The following is a 19,460-nucleotide window of genomic DNA, read 5'->3' as shown; positions in this document are numbered from 1 at the left end:
CGGGAACAGCAGGCTGCGACAGGCCCAGGCCAGGATGGTTGGGGGCTGCGCCTGCAGGGACAGCAGGCCGTGAAATGCCCAGGTCAGATAAAGCCACGAGGGCTGCCGATCCGCCCAGAAAACACCGGAGAAGGGACACCACCAGTCGGGGGACGCTCAGCGATCAGGTAAGGACTCCAGATTGAGGCCGATGAACGTTGGATTAGATGCGGATGACGGAGGGGTCCAGGAGCCCTCTTAGAGTGCGACCACCATCTTGACGCCTCAGGCCACGCCCCCCGCGAATGGCACTGTTAAAGACAAATGTAAGTTTTAATGTTGGGTGAAGGAACAACTCAAGGCATGTGATGCTGGCTATACGTAGCAGGCCGATATGACCTGCAAACGTAGGAGACACGTAGTTGACTCCTGTTCACATAATTATCACCTCTTAGAAGATTCTGTACTGTCAGAGTCAACAACTAATTGTTTTGCACTTCTCTGTCATCTTGAATTTGTGAAGGTATATACTTCTAGAAAAGGAAGTCAATTGAAATTGACTCCTCTACCAATTCTAAACGCAACACTGTTCATGTTACCCTTACATGAAAATGTTTTCGATCATGAGCTACTGGTAATGCTGCCTTTTTCCCCTTAAAATCCGATGAATTACTTATTCTTGTCACATACACATTTAAAAAGAAACAGGGTGTATGCGATTTTTTTGTGGCACTCCATTATTAGCTGTGGTTTTCAAAATGCATCAAAAAGTATAAATCAACACCATTCATATACTACAAATCATACTACCAGAAGTTCAAGAAGAGTTTAAACATGTGGTTTTATTTATTAAAAAGCTATAAGAAATAGAATACCAAGATAGCCCGTTATGGTAGCTCAGTGGACTAATGCATCCACTGCAGAGATCGGTCTAATCCTAGGAGGTCCACGCAGCCTTTGCAACATCTGAGTTTGATTTAAAAAAAAAAAAAAAAAAAAATTTGGTAATAATATGCTTTACCTCTCAATAGCCTCAACACACCCTCATGGGGGGTGAACATGAGTTTGTAGGAGTAAGTCTGTTATAAGGCAGTTTTTGAACTTGCCAACATGAAGAGTCTTAATCGTCGCCACATTTTGCCACGCTAGTAATGCTGCCTGTCATGAAAGTTAACAGTACTCTACCTTCTTAAACGTCATAAAGCATTGGTAACATTAGCAAATAAAAGTTCTTAATTATTTTTCTTTTTACTTTCATCCTCTAGATATATTGGGAAGTCTGATTCAATCACAATCAGTGTTTGGAATCATAAGAAAATTCATAAAAAACAGGGTGCCGGATTCCTGGGCTGCGTGCGTCTCCTTTGCAGTGCAATCAATCGCCTCAAAGATACTGGTTGTAAGTAGACGTTTGCATATTTCACAAATAATAGAGTATGATTCCTTAATGAGTGCACTTTAAGAGTACCGTTTTCCATTTTGACTGCTGAAGTTTGATACATCGCATCCACTTTGCATTTGTTTCTTTGTGTACGATGATAGTTGTAAAGGTGCAGAAATATTATCTGAACTCTTCAAGTGTTTTTAGTTTAGTTGGCATAAGATCACGCTGTGTCAAAAACAATACAATAGTCTAAGGTTGTGGACTTCTCTGCCTCCAAGTTAACTTTGTTTTTATATAGCACAGCATCGACATTTTTCCACTGCCCTTAGGGCCTGGGAATAGAACGATGGCAGAAAAGATAACCAGAGCAATAGAATGTGTTGTGTGGTGTACAGATCTACTCTGGCTCACCTTTTACTGTAACTGTCCTTTTGGCAAGCAGAGGGTTACTTAGATCTGGACTTGGCAGTGTGAAACTATTTTGCATGATTCTACCATATTGTGATTGGACTTGGATTTGGATTTCGATGGAAGTACCATTTTCTGAGAAAATGCCACGTAAGCAGCGTGTAGCATTCCTATTGTGTGTCTTCTTGGATCTGCCTAGTTATGTGCAGGCCTTTCGTTTTTTCCTTCGTTCTCGGTAAAGAGGGCCTGTATCACTGAGGTCAAGTCTGCACTAAATAGTCTTTAAAGACCCTGATGTGGAAATATAAACTTTCTGATCGTCTTAAAGTCCGGGGTAGATTAATAGTGGTAAGCTTTGCAATAACATGCATTTCTGGAGATAGAATTTTGCATTTCTACAGTATTTAAATCACATGGGTGAATTGTCCTGTGGAGGCAGGAATTAGGGGTAACAGCTATCTGAGTGACAAGTAGTGGCAGACGATTGAATAAGACCTTCTAATTAAGAATCAGTGCAGGATTGTAACAGCTTGGTGAAGTTTGTCCATCTAGTTGCTTAGTATTCTCTGATAAATGGACTAGCTTTTGAGAGTTTGCATTTGATTTGTATGCCCACTTTTCTACATCTGGGCAAGGTTCACCAAACTAATGATGGGACTCCCCTGCCGGTCATATGCACAGCTTCATTGTGATAAGTTGCCAAATTCGTTGGACTCCACGATTGTCCATCAACAGCTCATTTGTCAATTTTTGTATGGTGCCAGCCAACCGCATTGAACCGCCTCCCCCACTTGTACCTCCACTCCCCCCATACCTCTGAACCCGGAAAGCAGGAAACCAATCTTTTAAACGAGTAGGTAATGTTCGAGGCATGTGGGCTGCTGAATTCATATCTGTGCATAGATCGCCGCCTAGTGTTGGGTCCGGATGTTTGCACGTTGTTGTCCTGGAAGAGTCTTCGAAGTATCCTGAGATAGGTGACTCCTCCCCTGGACTACAGTGCGCATGGGCATCCTCTCCATCCTCAGATTGTTTTTTTCCGCCATTGGGTTCGGATGTGCTTATCTTGACTCAAGTTAGGAAAATCTAGTTTCAGGCCAAAAGGCCTTTAGTTCTCGACGGTACTGTTCCCGATCGGTATCGACAGTTTACAGCTAGTTTAGCGACTTTAACAACTTTTCGGATCCATTAAATCTGACCATCGACCGAACTTCGACGATGGAATCGAGGACCCCATTCAAGCGGTGTCCTGTTTGCCACGCCAAATACCCCCATATCGACGTCCACCCGGTGTGTAACAAATGCCTCTCACCGGATCATGACGAATCGAAATGCATGGCCTTTGCCCGATTCCGCTCCAAGAAGACTCTGCGGAATCGACGAGCCGCGCGACTGGAAGCGCAGCAAGCGGCACCGGCCCCGACCAACATCTTCAGCACCGAGGACGAAGATGTCGAAAGCGTGGAAAATAAACCCTCCAGCCCCACTTCCGAACACTGTTCCCGATCGGAAGATGTCGATGAAGAGCTTTTAATCCCGCAGTTCTTCGGCCCCGCCCTCTGGCCCGGCCACGGACGTTCAGCGAGAGCCATTGTTACCTAAAAAGACTGGTTTCCCTACCACGAAACCGAAACCAATCATCGCACCGGTTCAACAGAAACCGAAAGTGAAACTGACACTGGTCGGCTCGAGGACCACCACACCTTCGACGCCAGCCAAACCCGTCGGCTCCGACCGCAACAAAAGGGACTTCGGTGCCGAACTCGCTGCAGCCGATGTCGGCGCCGACCCAAGAAGAAAATCCATCGGTACCGTCAAAGCGCCAAGGCCCCCGGCACCGAAGCAATCGGCACCAGCCATCAAGGTGAAAATGGCCACTGCATCGCTATCCACCTCAAAGGCACCTACTAAGGTACATTCATCGACGCCGTTGACGGCTACTACCCCTCCTCGGCTCGATGACTCAATGACTTCGAAGAAGTCCACACCTGCCTCGACGGAACCTCTCGGCGCCAAAGAACAGTTGGCGTTCCAGGTGCAACAAGTGGCAGCATCCTTACAACGCATCAGGGAAAAGGCAGCCCTCCAGACCTCGTCGGGCTCCGAACTGAAACGGGCACAGAAGGCACCTTCGGCACCGGCCAACATCACCTTTGGTTTTCCACCATCCACGGCGCCGAAGATGTTCGAAATCAGAACCCGCGTTACCCAGACAAGGTCTCCATCTGCCGAACACTCGACTACTGGGACATCGCCGTCCCACTTCATCGACGCCGACACCGGCAGGCTTATGCTCCGAAAGCGGAAGATCACTTCAGGGCACGCTTTGGACTCTTATAGGATCCCGCTAAAACAAAAAATGCCGGCGGAATCGGAACCAGTTCTTTATGAACGCATCCACACCTCTTACACAGATCCATCATTCTCTCCAACGCACTCCGACACGGATGCAGTGGAAGACTACATGGGTGACAACGCCACATACCCCGAAGACATGGACCCTGAGGGCCAGCAAGACCCTGATCAGGTCTGGGATGACCCCGTAGAGCCAGGTGCCGCTCTGGATACACAGGACACACAACTTTATGGCGCAAAAACGTCCCCCACAGAGGACACTGCTGCATTCAACGCCCTCATTGAACGGGCCGCAGCCAATCATGGAGTGCAACTCCACTCAGACACTATCGAGGATGATTTCTTGGTGGACACTTTCGCATCCTCCGAGAGGACTGTAAAAACTCTGCCCATGTTAAAAGGTGTCCTCAAGCCAGCAAAGGACATTTTCAAAGAGAACACCAGGGCACGGGTAATAAACCCCAGGATCGAGAAAAAATACAAACCCGCACCTGGGGACCCCACGTACATTAGGAGCCAATTGCCTCTGGACTCCATTGTGGTTGCCAATGCTCGCAAACGGGCACACTCGCAGACAACTGGTGATGCTCCTCCCCCGGACAAAGAGTCCAAGGTTCTAGAGACCTCCGGCAAACGGATTGCAGCCCAGGCAGCAAACATATGGCGCATCGCCAATACACAGGCCCTCCTAGCTCGCTACGACCACTCACACTATGACACGTTAGAGTCCCTACTCCAACACCTGCCAGACGAGTACAAGGAGGCAGCGGAGCTCCTCATCAGGGAGGGACAACTGCTCACAAATGCATCCATCAAGTGTGCACTAGATGCTGCAGACACTGCTGCAAGGGCGATAAACACCAGCGTCATGCTACGACGACACGCCTGGTTACGAATCTCCGGATTCAAACCTGAGGTCCAAAATAACATCCTCAATCAACCGGTCAACCCCGACTACTTATTTGGACCGGAGGTTGACGCCACCTTAGAAAAGATAAAGAAAGACACGGACACTGCGAAGTCAATGGGGGCTCTGCAAACGCAGACATTTCGTAGTGGCTCCTTTCGTCGCCCCGGAAATAGAGGTGCAGGTAGAGGACAGGGGGCACAGCAAACCTACAATAAAGGGGGCACACAGAGTTCCTACGATAAAAACACCCGAGGTGGATATCGTGGCTCCAGCACCAAGGGCAGAGGACGTGGTTACGGCAATACCAGGTCCTCCCCTAAGAACAAACAGTGACGCCCTCTCCCTTCCCCCCGACCACATAACACCTGTCGGGGGGAGACTCCAGCGGTTCCTGTCCACGTGGAATTCCATCACCACAGACAGGTGGGTCAAAGATGTTATCCAACACGGTTACTGTCTCGAATTAACCTCCACTCCACCCACCATACCGCCAAGGCACCGTCCTATGTCCTCAGAGCACTTAGCGTTATTACAGCAGGAAGCGCTAAGTATGCTGCAAAAAGGCACAATAGAGGTCGTGCCCGTCCACCAGCAGGGAACAGGGGTGTACTCTCTGTACTTCTTAATACCAAAAAAGGACGGGTCACTCAGACCTATCCTAGACCTGAGACCCCTCAACCAATACATTCTCTCAGAGCATTTTCACATGCTCACCCTGCAGCAGGTTCTCCCGATCCTCAGACAGGGAGATTTCCTAGCCACGCTAGACCTCAAAGATGCGTATTTCCACATACCCATACACCCATCACACAGAAAATATCTCCGGTTCACCATTCAGGGTCAGCACTATCAATTCAAAGTCCTCCCCTTCGGAGTGACAACAGCACCCCGAGTTTTCACAAAGTGCCTAGCTACCGTGGCTGCACATCTACGGAGGCAACACGTTCACGTCTACCCTTACCTGGACGACTGGCTTGTTCAGGCAAAGTCAGCCCAGCAATGTGCCAACCACATGTCCCGCACCATTCAGCTTCTTCACAGTCTGGGATTCTCACTAAATTACCCAAAGTCACATCTCCAACCCGCACACATACAACAGTACCTAGGTGCGACCATAGACACTCTGGCAGCCACAGCTCAGCCAAATTTAGTGAGGATCAACAGCATGCAAATGCTGATTTCCAAGTTCAAACCCCAACACTCCCTTCCTGCGCGAGTGTTCATGCAGTTGATAGGCATGATGGCCTCCTGCATTTTCATAGTCCCACACGTGAGACTACATATGCGCCCGCTTCAGGAGTGCTTAGCACGTCAATGGAATCAGGCTCACGGGCAATTAAAAGACCTAGTGTTGGTGAGCGGTCGGGCATACAACTCTCTGCATTGGTGGAATCCACAAAACCTTTGCAAGGGCCGACCGTTCCAAGAGCCTGTTCCACAAATAATACTGACAGCGGACGCGTCTCTCCAGGGATGGGGAGCTCATGTACTCAATTACACAGTGCAGGGACTATAGACAACACAACAAAAGAAGATGCACATCAACCTTCTGGAACTGTTGGCAATCTTCCTAGCCATGAAGGCATTCAAAGTACATCTGTGCAACAAGGTCGTGTTGATCCGGACGGACAACATGACTGCCATGTACTACATACAGAAGCAGGGAGGAACACACTCTCCACAGTTGTCTCATCTGGCTCAGAGCATGTGTAAGTGGGCCATTCAGAGGAACATACTCCTCATGGCGGAACACCTCCCCGGCAAGGACAACCAGATGGCGGATCTGCTCAGCAGACACAGCCACCAGATGCACGAGTGGGAGTTACACCCATCAGTACTCCAACCGTACTTCCAGCAGTGGGGTCATCCAGAGATAGACCTATTCACGACAAGCGAAAACGCAAAATGCCAAAGCTTTGCCGCCAGGTTCCCACATCCACAGTCGCAGGGCAATGCGATATGGATGAACTGGTCCGGCAGATTTGCGTACGCTTTTCCCCCAGCGCCATTGATACCGCTGGTGGCACGCAAACTGCGACAGCACTCAATGACACTCATCCTGGTTGCTCCAACATGGGCACGCCAGCCATGGTACACAACCTTTCTGGAACTTTCCGTGGTGCCGCATCAAAGGCTGCGGATCAAAGCCGCGCTTTTGACGCAGAACCATGGAGAAATTCAGCACCCAGATCCGCAACAGCTGAACCTGGCAATCTGGCTCCTGAAGTCCTAGAGTTTGGCTACCTAAACCTGCCACCTGACTGTATGGAGATCATTAAGGAGGCCAGGAGACCCACTACCAGAGCTTGCTATGCGGCTAAATGGAAGAGGTTTGTCATTTATTGCAACAACAATGACATTAACCCGCTAGACGCATCCATTCAAAATATAATCTGTTACCTCTTACACCTATACCGATGCAATCTGGCATACACCTCAATACGTATCCATCTGACCGCAATAGCAGCCTATCTCCAGAACAGGCAGCACCTCTCTTTATTCAGAGTGCCTGCCATCAAAGCTTTCTTGGAGGGACTCAAACGAGTAATTCCCCCAAAACACCCACCAGCACCGGTGTGGAACCTCAACTTGGTCCTCACCCGACTGATGGGTCCACCCTTCGAACCTCTCCACTCATGTGAGATTCAATTCCTCTCCTGGAAAGTGGCTTTTCTAGTAGCAATCACTTCGTTGAGAAGAGTTAGTGAACTCCAGGCACTAACCATTCAAGAGCCATTCATACAGGTTCATGCAAACAGGGTCGTACTACGTACCAACCCCAAATTCATGCCTAAAGTAATATCGCAGTTCCACATGAATCAAACTATTGAACTGCCTGTCTTCTTTCAAAATCCACAGAATGTAGCAGAGAGAATGCTCCATACCCTAGATGTAAAGAGAGCCCTCATGTACTATATAGACAGAACTAACGTCTTCAGGAAGACAAAACAACTTTTCGTTGCCTTTTCTCCACAGCACAAGGGCAACGCCATTTCCAAAGCAGGTATAGCCAGATGGATCGTTAAATGTATTCAAATTTGCTATCAAAAGGCTAAACGCACATTAACGATTCCCCCACGAGCCCACTCAACACGTAAGTTAGGGGCATCCATGGCTTTCCTGGGAAACATTCCTTTACAGGAAATATGTAGAGCAGCCACATGGTCCACTATACATACATTTACCAAACACTACTGTGTAGATGTACACTCAAAACAGCAGGCAGCTGTAGGACAGGCTGTTCTCAAAACTCTTTTTCAGACCGCTGCAGCTGGCACTGGTAGCCGCCGCTAATAGGAGGTACTGCTATGTATTCTATGCACAGATATGAATTCAGCAGCCCACATGCCTCGAACTGAATATGCTACTTACCAGTATGCATCTGTTCTTGGCATGTAGGGCTGCTGACATTCATATTGCCCACCCTCCTCCCCGGCGCCTCTAGCAGCTGCAGCTCTCAGAATTACTGTATAGCATGGTCCTCACTTTCTGTATCTACTCCATCACTGCCACAATGGCGAATCTGAGGATGGAGAGGATGCCCATGCGCACTGTGGTCCAGGGGAGGAGTCCCCTATCTCAGGATACTTCGAAGACTCTTCCAGGACAACAACGTGCAAACATCCGGACCCAACACTAGGCGGCGATCTATGCACAGATATGAATGTCAGCAGCCCTACATGCCAAGAACAGATGCATACTGGTAAGTAGCATATTCATTACTAATGAACAGAGGCAATGGTGTCATTTCGTCATAAGAAGGACCACAATACAGAGCTTAAAGTGATAATGCTTTGATGCAAATAATTGGGTACGAGTGAGAGATGGTTTGCAGTCTCTTGCTACTCCAGCCGGCTTTATGCTATACTCAATACCCCATTTAACACCCTGAGGCAGTCTTTAAGAAAGCAGGCGAGGGGAAACTCAAAACACTAGGAATGTGAGAGGACTGCACAGGATTGGCAGAAAAGGGGTATAGGATTGAATAGGAAAAGGTATCTAGGAAGGTGATGAGAGAACAAAGAGTTAGAGTTAAAGAAAAGACATTGCATGGAATGAAGCAGCATAGTGAGTAATTCTCCTAGGAAGGAAGTGATAAAGAACACAAGTGAAACAGGGAGCAAGATGTAGCGCCCTGAATGAGGTAGGGACTAATGAATGAAGTTGAAGCGAATGAGAGTGCTCTCAGAAGGGGAGAGATGAAGAATCAAAGTGAGGCAATGGAGAACACAGCGAAGGAAGGGGAGGAGTGCATTTTTTATGAGAGGAACAGCAGAAGGAGAAAGATGAATGAAAGCGCTCAAGGCATGTGAAAGATGAGGCACAGGGAATGACAAAGCACAAAGAATGTGATACTACAGAAAGTGAAACCAATAACAAGGTTTTGAAGAGTCACCATGCATGGGGGGAAAAGGAAATATAATAGGGAACATTCTTCAAAAAAGTAGGAGGACAAGGAAGGAAAACAGATGACTCATCGATGGGAAGTAACATCAAAAGTATACAACAGAAAATAGAGAAATAACAAAAAAAGGAAAGGGTGTCTAAAGACAAATGTGTGTGTGTGTGTGGCTCTCTATGATTAAACTGCACACTGTAAAATAGACCATGAACGTTATGATAAAGACTATAGTGACAGAGGCTAGAGATCAAACATAGTTAAATGTCAGCTGGAGAGAACTTCAAAGAATGGAGGACAAAACTACTCATAGTGGTATTAATATAAATATTTGTTTATCTACATGTATTAGCACTTGAAGATGAAGGGAGGTCTGTGGCTATATCCGACTCCAATGCTGAATCTAAAAATTCTGAAACCGCGACCATTTCTCATGAGGCAACATCATTCCCTTGCTGTTGCTGCCGCCGCCTCATGAGGAAGAAGCTCTTCCGTCCTGAACAAAATCATCATCTCTTTGCAGGCGTTCACAGAAGGCTAGGTACACTCGCAGGTTGTGGGTCGAAATTGCGCGACTTTTTTTTTTTTTTTTTTTAGAGGTAGAAAAAATTCTCCAGAAGGAAGCCAACGCTGACATTATCATCATCTAAACCTAGCAACTAGATGCTCGGTGGGTACCAAGAATGACTTTCAAATGATGATTATAATTACAATATGTTCTGAACTCCCGACGGAAGCATTTAGAATTATTTAGTTTGGCATGAAGTTCATAGCTCGTGGCAAATATTGTTCAATCGATAGATCACCTTTACATTCCTGAATGGGCAAGACGTCTGTTCAATTTATTCAAAAATGCACATCTAGCGTTCTTTGAGATTAGCCACTTTTTTTTATGAAGTGCATTTCTATGAAGTGTTTGTCATTAAAGTGCTTGTCTGAATTGTTTGTCTTGACCATTTTTAATTCTAAGAGAAACTTCGTTGATCAATCACACCCCCATCGTACTGTAAAGTAACTTCAGGTTTATGTCCAGACTTAAAGTAATGCTGCCAGTATCCTCAAGTCACTTAAGCAGTAATGTAGCTTTGAACGGTGAGCATGACCTAAATATGCTTCACAAGTAGTGTATTTTCATGGACTGATTTCTTTGGTCATAAAGCCCACAGCTATGATGGCCAGATGTGAAATATTTATTACTTTGAATTCCTGTCATTTTGGAAGTGCCATTTGTGCTAAAATGTTTTCTTGTTGATGCAGGTCTTCAAGGATGTCAAACCCTTCCCCATGTCCGTTCCAGAAATGCTTTTTGTCAAATAAGATACTTCAAATTGCAATCCTGCCTATTCTGAACCAGATGGATAGAAAATAGATTCTGGGCACATAGAAGGGGGAGTTGTGGGCTATTTGTCCAAGTTATCATGAGTCCTCATATTAATTTAAGCTATGGTAAAGTTGCAGCATTTGTTTTCAACATATTACAAGATCCAACTATTGGAATAATGTCAGGCTGCAAAATTGTTATATTTGAGTAACGTATTCCTTTTTGCTGCCTAATTCTACTTTCTCAGTTTATCTCTATTTCATAAAAGGTGCAAAAAAAATCTTTATGCAGGGTGTTTCAGATGTGTGTTCCTTGCGTCTCACACCTCCCATTTGTTTACCGGTTACCCGGTTCTTGTTATGTTTTTTGTTTTTCTAATTATTCATACTGGTGCTAGCTTTCGTGATCTCCTAACTGCTTTTCAGACTTTAGCTTCTGCTCCACTATGGGAACCTACAAAAACATATTTTTGAAAATTCTCTCTAGGATGCACTAAATCCCAAATAAAGTGCAATCCGCTGTTTCCTGAAGCTGGTCAACACTGTTTGAACCTTCTGCTTTGATAACCGCAATCTGTTCTTTACATGTACATTTTGTCTGTGAATTGCACTCAATTTAGGGGAGTAGATATGAACAGAAGGAGCTGAAATGTAATAAAGTTGATCTAGTGCTTCCATGCTTGTGAAAGGCTGCACTCTCCGTTACTGAAACTTTTTCTGATTGTGTAGGGATCATTCTTTCTTGGCTACATTGGTACACATCACTTAGACTTGAGATTACTACGGAAGATAGCTATACACTAGTTGTGGAAATCAGACATTCTTTTATTGATTGGACTTCAGCTAAAAATCCTCTATGATGCTACTTATATTTTTACCAGCATCCTTGACCGCAGTCTGAGAAATACTTCAGGCCACCTCTCTTTTCAGGCAAGATTTGACAATAGTTTGCAATTGTGAAGTCTCTGGTAGTTTATTATTAGCGATCTTTGCAGCCTCAATGATTTTCCCCTGCTACCGTCATCACCTGTGTACATTCACTTGCAGTGGACTTTTCTCACCTGGTTTCCATTCTCCGTTATGAGCAATATCCTCTGGTGTGGATAACCACTTTAACCTCATAGGAACGTGTCCTTATTGTTTTTAAGTGCGTGAATTTCCAGATAGTGCTACTTAAACATATGAATCTAGGAGTGTTTAGGCAACTTTAGCCATGGAAAATTACTTGAGAAGCTGATAAGCTAAGGCTTGGTTATGTGTCCATAGTACAACTGCAGATCATTAGTGAGAGTCCACTAAACTATCGTCAGTCTTCAACTTACTCATCTAAGTGATTGAAGCTGATTCTGCTGGAGTCTGCGAAATAAGTAATTTATGTATCCTGTATTTTGAAACAACTTTTGATTGATTTTCCATGCATCCAAAAAGGGGGTTTTGGTTACACACCCCAACAGATCATAAAGTCAGTGTAAGTTAGGGTATGTAGAGCTCTTTTGCGGCACCAAACGATTCCCATTGCAACATTACAGACACTGCTTACAGTCATCTCGATAATTAATTGCGACCATTGGAAATTCCCATCCCCAACTAACCCCCTCCCCTCCCTTCCTGGCCCTCACCGCCCTCCCAGGCGTGTCACTTAAGTGTAGGCTACTAGAGTCTTTCAGAACTAGTATCTCAGTGAGATTGCTCATTTGAATAAAAGGCTGCTACAGCAGAGTGTTATCAGGCCCGCCCGGCAAGCACCGCTACCAAACGTGAGGCTACAGTCTGAGGTGATTGTGGACCTGTGTGTGCGTTAGCCCATGGCTGCCTCGGGATCATCTACAGATGCTTCATCCCCATCTGCTTCGGGAGATTTAAGTGCCAGAACGAGCGCTTCCCAAGCTCTCGCTCGCTCCAGGGCCTTTTCACTCTCAGTACGCTGCGCTATTTGTAACCTGATCACTCCTTCACACTCAGCCCAATTTAGGAATTCCGCTTTCCACTTTGCTGTGCTAGGCCCCTGTTTCACCTTCCACAACGTGGTGATGTTTCTTTTGGCCAGGAGCAGCCCCAGGTCTATAAATTTGCTAGTGATTTGGGGGGGAACCAGTGTTAAATGCAGTGAGCCATGGTTGGATCCAACTCTCTATCAGTGGGGTCTGCCAGTATTGTCAATACATCCTCCCAATAATTGTCAAGGAACAGACCAGCCCAGAACATGTGTTTAAATATGCACTGTCTGCGTTACATCTCGGGCAGACTGCTGCCGGGAAATATTTGTGTAACTTTGCTGGTGTAAGGGATGCTCTATGCAGAATATGGAAGTGCACTAGCTGAAACCTTGCATTCCTCGTGCTTTTCCAGGCTCTCTCTACGAGCTCTTCCCAGGGCTTGTCTGGGATGTCTCCCCCCTATATCCCCTTCCCATTTGAGCTTTAGGTCAGACAGAGGAAGTAAGGATTCCATCGTCATTTGTCTATAGAGGCACGTCACTGCTTCAAAGGTGCCTGCTGCCAACACCACGTACTGGTAGCCCATGGACGTTGGGGGTTCTGTAAGTCCCCTACCCCAGTGTTTTCTGATAGCCGCAGTGAGGGCCGTGTATTGTAGGAAATCACCCCCAGGCAAGCCAAATCGAGTCTGGAGATCATTAAACGGGATCATGGCTCCCTCTTCATATAAGTCCCCTATGGTATCCAGCCCCTGTTCTGCCCAAGTCTCCAATCTCTGCCAATTGCCACCATGAGGCAGGGCTCTGCACATTATTAACGGTATTTTTGGAGCATATGGGCATTGGATAGAGGCTCTACACAAATATCTGTTCCAGCATTTTCGTGCCGTATTAAGTTCCAGGGTGAGGGCTGTGGTGTTGACCGGGAGCTGCATAATAATGCAGTACAGTAACAACAGGGGCCCGAAGTCCTCTCTGTGCTCGTAAGCTCCCCTAGTGGGCTACTCCACCCACCGCGTGAGCCGTTGAAATTGTGCTGCCAGATAATAGGTCTCAAAGTCTGGAACCGCCAGACCGCCCTCTGCTCGTGGACGCATGAGGGTACTGAGCGCCATCCTACGTCTGCCCTTGCCCCATAGGAAGGCTGTGGCCATGGAACAAAGCTGTTTGAAGTACGTGGCCGGGATCCAGATCGGTAATGTCCCAAAATAATATGAGAGCCTCGGGAGGGTTACCATTTTGAGTAAGGCCACCCGGCCCGTCACGGATAGTGGCATGGAACTCCAAAATTTGAGGTTGGCTTTTGCCCCTCTGATGGCCTTCCCAAGATTACCCTCAAGGATGTCCTCTTGCTTGTGGTAGATGTGTGCCCAGGTAGGGCAGACACCGGTCTTCCCAGTTCACCCCCTCTGTGCTTTGTGGGCCTATCCTATTTCCAGTTGCCGGAAACAGGCAAGATTTCGACCAGTTTACCTCTAATCCCGCTACTCTGCTGAGAGCGTGGAGTAGGCTTTTCGCCCCCAATAGTTCCGCTCCGGAGTCGGCGAGGAAAAGTAGAAGGTAGTCAGCATGTAAGGCAATATGATGAAGCTGCCAATTCACGTCGAGCCCTCGATATACCCGCCTCTCGACCTGACATGTGCTGCCAATGGCTCCATCGCCAAAGCAAATAACAGCAGGGAGAAGGGACAACCCTGTTGTGTGTCCCGCCCCGTAATATATGTATTGTGTATTAATCTAAAAAATCCAAATGCATGGATACTGTAAGGCCTGCACTTCCCATACATGCATCTGGCTACTTTGGAACAATGGCAGACAGAGCTTCCCTCTTCAGTCTATGCACGAAGGCACCACCTTCAAACAAAAATTGGCAAAACCAATAGGTCTCGCCTATGCAAGAGCTATTGTCTTTGCTAAAATGTATTTTAGCCATGTTGTACACCAGCGTGGCTGCTGTTCAGAATGGCTACAATTTTGTGGTGCAGAGGAAGGTGACATGCAGTGCAGTTGCGTAGAGGGGACTAGAGTGGAGGATAGTCGATTAAAGTGTTGTAGAGCCGAGTGGAGTAGAACAGAGTGGACTGGCATGGAATGATGTAGAGTGAAGGGGCATAGAGTCAAGTGTTGCAGGATGGCATAGTATCGTAGAGTGTAGTAGTGTGGCCTAGAGCGGAGTGGCATAGAGTAGAGTGGCAAAGAGTAGAGTGGACTGGCATACAGTGGAGTGGTGTGGACTGTAGGGGCGTAAAGAGTTGTATAGTGGAGGGGCATAGAGTGAAGTGGAAGATCGTGGAGTAGAGTGTTGTGGCATAGAGTGGCATAGTGTGTCATAGAGTTGCATGCTTATAGTGTCTTGGAGTAGAGTGTTGAAGAATGTTGCGGAATTGAATGGAACACAGTACGTTGCCATAAAGTAAAATGCAGTGCGGTGTTGTAGAGTGTTGTGGCGTAGAGTGTCACGGCTTAGAGTGTCGTGGCGTGTCATAGAGTATACTGTCGTAGAGTGTTGTGGAGTAGATTGTTGTTGCGTTTCGTAGATTGTTATGCAGTGGAGTGTCGTGGAGCGCATCGTTGTAGAGGAGAGTGGCATAACATAGAGTGGAATAAAGTGTTGAGTGGATTGTCGTGGAGTAAAATGCCAGAGTGGAGTAGTGTAAAGTGGGTTGGAGTGGGTTGGCATAGAGTGGAGTTGCATAGAGCAGAGTACTGCAATACTAAATTGTTTGTCACATAAATCCTCTCACTTTGAAGCCAGAGAAAAAAAGTAAACACCAAGCTCCCTCAGAAGACAGAGCCTGGTATTTGATGTCTGCCTTGGAATCCACAGCAAATGTGACAAAATAAGAAAAACATTTAAAAGCCAGTTTACATAAAGGGCACACTTGTAGAAGAATACAAGGAGCACTGGTGAACAGGCTTTACTCCAGGGAGGGACGAAGACATGTCGGACAGCCTAAAACAAAGGCAGCAAACAAAAAGCATACAAATGTGATTTACAAACCACAAAGCCAAAGGTAGAGAACGGGCAAAATGCATTCTTAAGCCAGCTTTCAAAATTTCCCCACCATGTCTTTTTTTAATTTATTTTTCTTAAATATGTTTATTCGCTTTTTTTTCCAATTTCAGCACACATCAAATAAATATTTGGCACATAGAAAGGAACCATACAATTCACGTCCCTACATTATTTACAAAGTTCTCGCGATTCCACCAACATCAATATGCGTCCATTTGAGATCATGGCAGGAAGTCCACATTAAACACACCGTCCCTCCTCTTCCCCAGATATATGTGCAGTAAAGTTTATCCTTTCCCGAGGCCTATATTCATTTGTGAACCTGTCTTGGGCCTCATCCAGTTCTAATCCATAATGTCTAAGCCAGGGATGCCAAATCTTGAAATTTGTTTTAAGGCACCCTCTCATTCTATATGTCACACGCTCCGCCCCCATGTACATGTCCATTCCTACTCTATTCCCTCAGATTGGGGATCTCATGCGCACCCCATTTCTTGGCTATGTCTCACTTAGCTACCGCCATCCCAAGGTTGCACAAGACAAGACTCCTCCTGGGCAGGTCTATGTCTGAAGGTATGCCAAGTAACACACATTCGGTGTCGTTCTGGAGCTGATATCCAAGTATCACGCTTAACTCTCCCATTATCTTGACCCAATATCTTTGTATGTGTGTGCATTCCCACAGTGTGTGTACAAATGTGCCAGTCTCAATATTGCAACGGAGGCAGTCGGAGGATTCTGCCAGCCCCATTTATAGAGGCGGGATCTTGTTATGTACGTTTTATGGAGGATTTTAAGTTGGATTAAACGTAATCTCAGTTTGATGGCTCTCTCTCTCGGGTACATTAGCGCAACCTCCCAGTCTGTCCTCCACTAGATTATCTGGGGTGTTATTAATAAGTGTCTTGTAGGGCCAGGAAACCACCTTTTCTAATATTCTTTCTTGTCTTTCTGCCCTCCAGAAGCGCAAATTCCATGGTACCTGCAATATCTATCCCCTCTGCGGCCCATGCGTGTTGTATTTGCATATATTTATACCTTTGTCTATCTCCCATTTGAAATTCTTGCTTTAAGGCTTCAAAGGAGATCAAGGAGCCCTCTTTTATCACGTCCTCGACTTTCGAAATTCCTATCCTGTCCCAGTCTTTGAACCCTTCCAGGTTCCCAATTTCTGGGAGACGCGTACCTTCCCATAATAGGGTCTGCCTCTTTGTCTTCTTGTCCCAGTCCATTTGCCTTTCCGCTGCCCTCCATGCCTCTAGTGACCTCTGCGTTGCCGGCAGCAGGTGTCCGACTCCCCTCCCTCTATATATGTACTGTAGATGGGTGTGTGTCTCAAATTGTCCTTGTTTGTGTGTATGTCAGGTGTGTTCTCGGAAGGTGTCCCCACTCATTTATTACTATAAGATGCGCAGCCCGGTAATATGATCTAATGGCTACGAGGCTTATACCCCCATTATATTGATTGTGCTGCAGTGTGTGAAGCGCCATGCGTGGTTGCTCCCCGTCCCTCAGGAGTGTGTGCACCCGTCTATTGCTCTGAATACACCCTCTGGAATCTTGTAATGTGTGTTTTGTAAGATATATAAAAGTTTGGGGTGTGTGATCATCTTGTATATTGCAGCTCTGCCTAACAATTTAGGGGTAAACGTCTCCATCTTTCCACGTCTGCGGGGAAATCTGCCACCACCCTTCGTATATTTTGCGTTGCGGCATTGCGAGATGTCTGTGGATATATACATCCCTAAATACTTAAACCCCTCTGTATTTACTTGTAGCTCCCTGGGGAGGTCGTACAGCTCATGGGGTCCACTCACCGGGTAGAGAACTGATTTACCCCAGTTAGTCTTATAGCCCGCATGTTCTCCATAGCCCCACGATGTCTTAAGCAAACCAGACCGCTATGCTGTCTTGTAGGTTTTAACCTAAAAAAATGCTAAATCTCTATGCAAGACAGTTAACCGTTTTACAACTGGAAAAGTACACTGGCAGTTGGGATACACATACAAGAAAATGTAACAAATGGATGTCCAGCTATTTGGCCAAATAAAGAATACTACATTTCTTGCTAGATGCAATCGGTATGTGAAATGATGCATGCATGCATGCATGTCATACCAGACAAGTACTACCATTCCTTGATAGAAAAGGGAGTGCAGTTTACCAGGAGCTGTTTATCAACATACGGTTTCTGGGTAGACCTTTTGGTGACCTTTTTGTTTTACAAGAAAAATGTACTAATTTCTCTTCCATTGAGGAAAAATTCTTCATCTGTTTATAATGTCCTTCAACACATTTAAGCAAGGATTTCCCAGTTTACACGAGACAAACCCCTTTCTTAATGCAGAAATTGTTGCTGATGTACTAAGCAATAGATTTTCCTGGCTTCCAGGTAGAAGGCTTAAGAGGTCATCAAGGCTGTCAGATAGTATATTATGTTCGGCTAGAGGAGTATGTCTCCTCCGTGGACTGACGATTCCTATATTTGCAGTGGAAGTTCACAGTTTAAAATGGTCAAATTAATTCAAGTAAACGGTTGTGCAGTATCAAAACTTATATTACTGGTAGTTGTAGGAAGGTGGATATCTGACTATGGTTACCCCCAACTTTTTGCCTAGTGTCTAGCTGGTTTTTCGACTTAGTTGGCCTGAGATCCTGCCATTCAGGGTCTCAGGCTGTCTGCTCTCTCTTTAAAATGGACTCCATGTACCCTAGGTACATAACCAATTGGTAAGGATCACCTTATTGGACCCTGTACAGTGTACCCTAGGTACCCAGGGCATAGGTGTACCCTAGGCCTCCCAGGGGCTGCAGCATGTATTATGCCACCCCTGGTCTGGCCTTCCAATCAGACACAACTGGCTGATCACTCAGCTGGGGCAAGGTCGTGTAATCACCCCTTGCTTAGGTGTAGTATTCCTATACCTAGCTCCCATATAGACACGTGTACCTATCAGTCACTCCTATGGCAGGCCTTAACAATCCTGGAGGCAGAGTGCTTGGTAACATGTGAGATGGTGCTCTAGCATGAGCTGAGCCTGTCTGCAGCTTTCGGAACCATGTCCTTATAGCTGTTCTATGATATAGCCTACCATATACTCTTAAAGTGCCTTATAATCTTAAACGGTTATGGTAACTATGGTTTGGCTTTATCAAAACATGTCGTGTAAGGTGTCTAACACTTTGGAATAATACCCCCATACCATTTCTGGTGAGGAGGATATTATTCCTCCCTTCTAGAGGGAGAGACATGTTAAAATCATACTTCAACTGTTAGCCTCTGACCAAAGCCTCAGCATCACAAAATGGATGCTGCTGCCACGACACAAGTCTGACCTCCTGCAGCTGGGAGTGATCCCAGCCAGGGAGGCCTGGACAATAGGTTTCCTGCTTGGGGAGGTGCTAGCACCTCCCCAGACAGCCTTTAGTGTATTGGGGCAGAGTGGGCTGAAAGGAATGAGACATGCCTGGGGCACACAAGGTGTTCCTTGCATAGTCCAGTTCAAACCGGCGCTGGGGCACTCCAGCCCCAGCTCTGGCGCGAAACTGGACAAAGGGAAGTGGGTGTAACCACCCCCTCCCAGGTCCCACCCATAAGGCGTGACCTAGCAGGTATCCCAGCCCCCCAGATTAGTATAAGAGTGGGAGTTGGGCCTCAAGACTTTAGATTATCCTGAACCTGCAAAACTGAACAGAAACTCTGGACCTTCGACATTCGACGAAAGAAGAAGACTGAAGAATCTCCCTTGTAGC

General features: G+C 46.3%; 1 protein-coding gene across 1 annotated transcript in view; it reads left to right on the top strand.

Annotated features, from left to right (window-relative positions):
- SMURF2 (SMAD specific E3 ubiquitin protein ligase 2) overlaps positions 1-19,460 on the top strand; it is a 1,110,500-nt gene that overhangs the window by 382,107 nt on the left and 708,933 nt on the right. Inside the window, exon 4 of the mRNA XM_085617253.1 lies at positions 1,245-1,378. Coding sequence (XP_085473379.1) covers positions 1,245-1,378 — 134 coding nt within the window. The remainder of the gene's footprint in view (positions 1-1,244; positions 1,379-19,460) is intronic.

The sequence above is a fragment of the Triturus cristatus genome, chromosome 7, assembly GCF_964204655.1.
Source record: "Triturus cristatus chromosome 7, aTriCri1.1, whole genome shotgun sequence".
In the NCBI taxonomy this organism is placed as follows: domain Eukaryota; kingdom Metazoa; phylum Chordata; class Amphibia; order Caudata; family Salamandridae; genus Triturus; species Triturus cristatus.
This window is presented reverse-complemented; position numbering and strand designations above follow the sequence as displayed.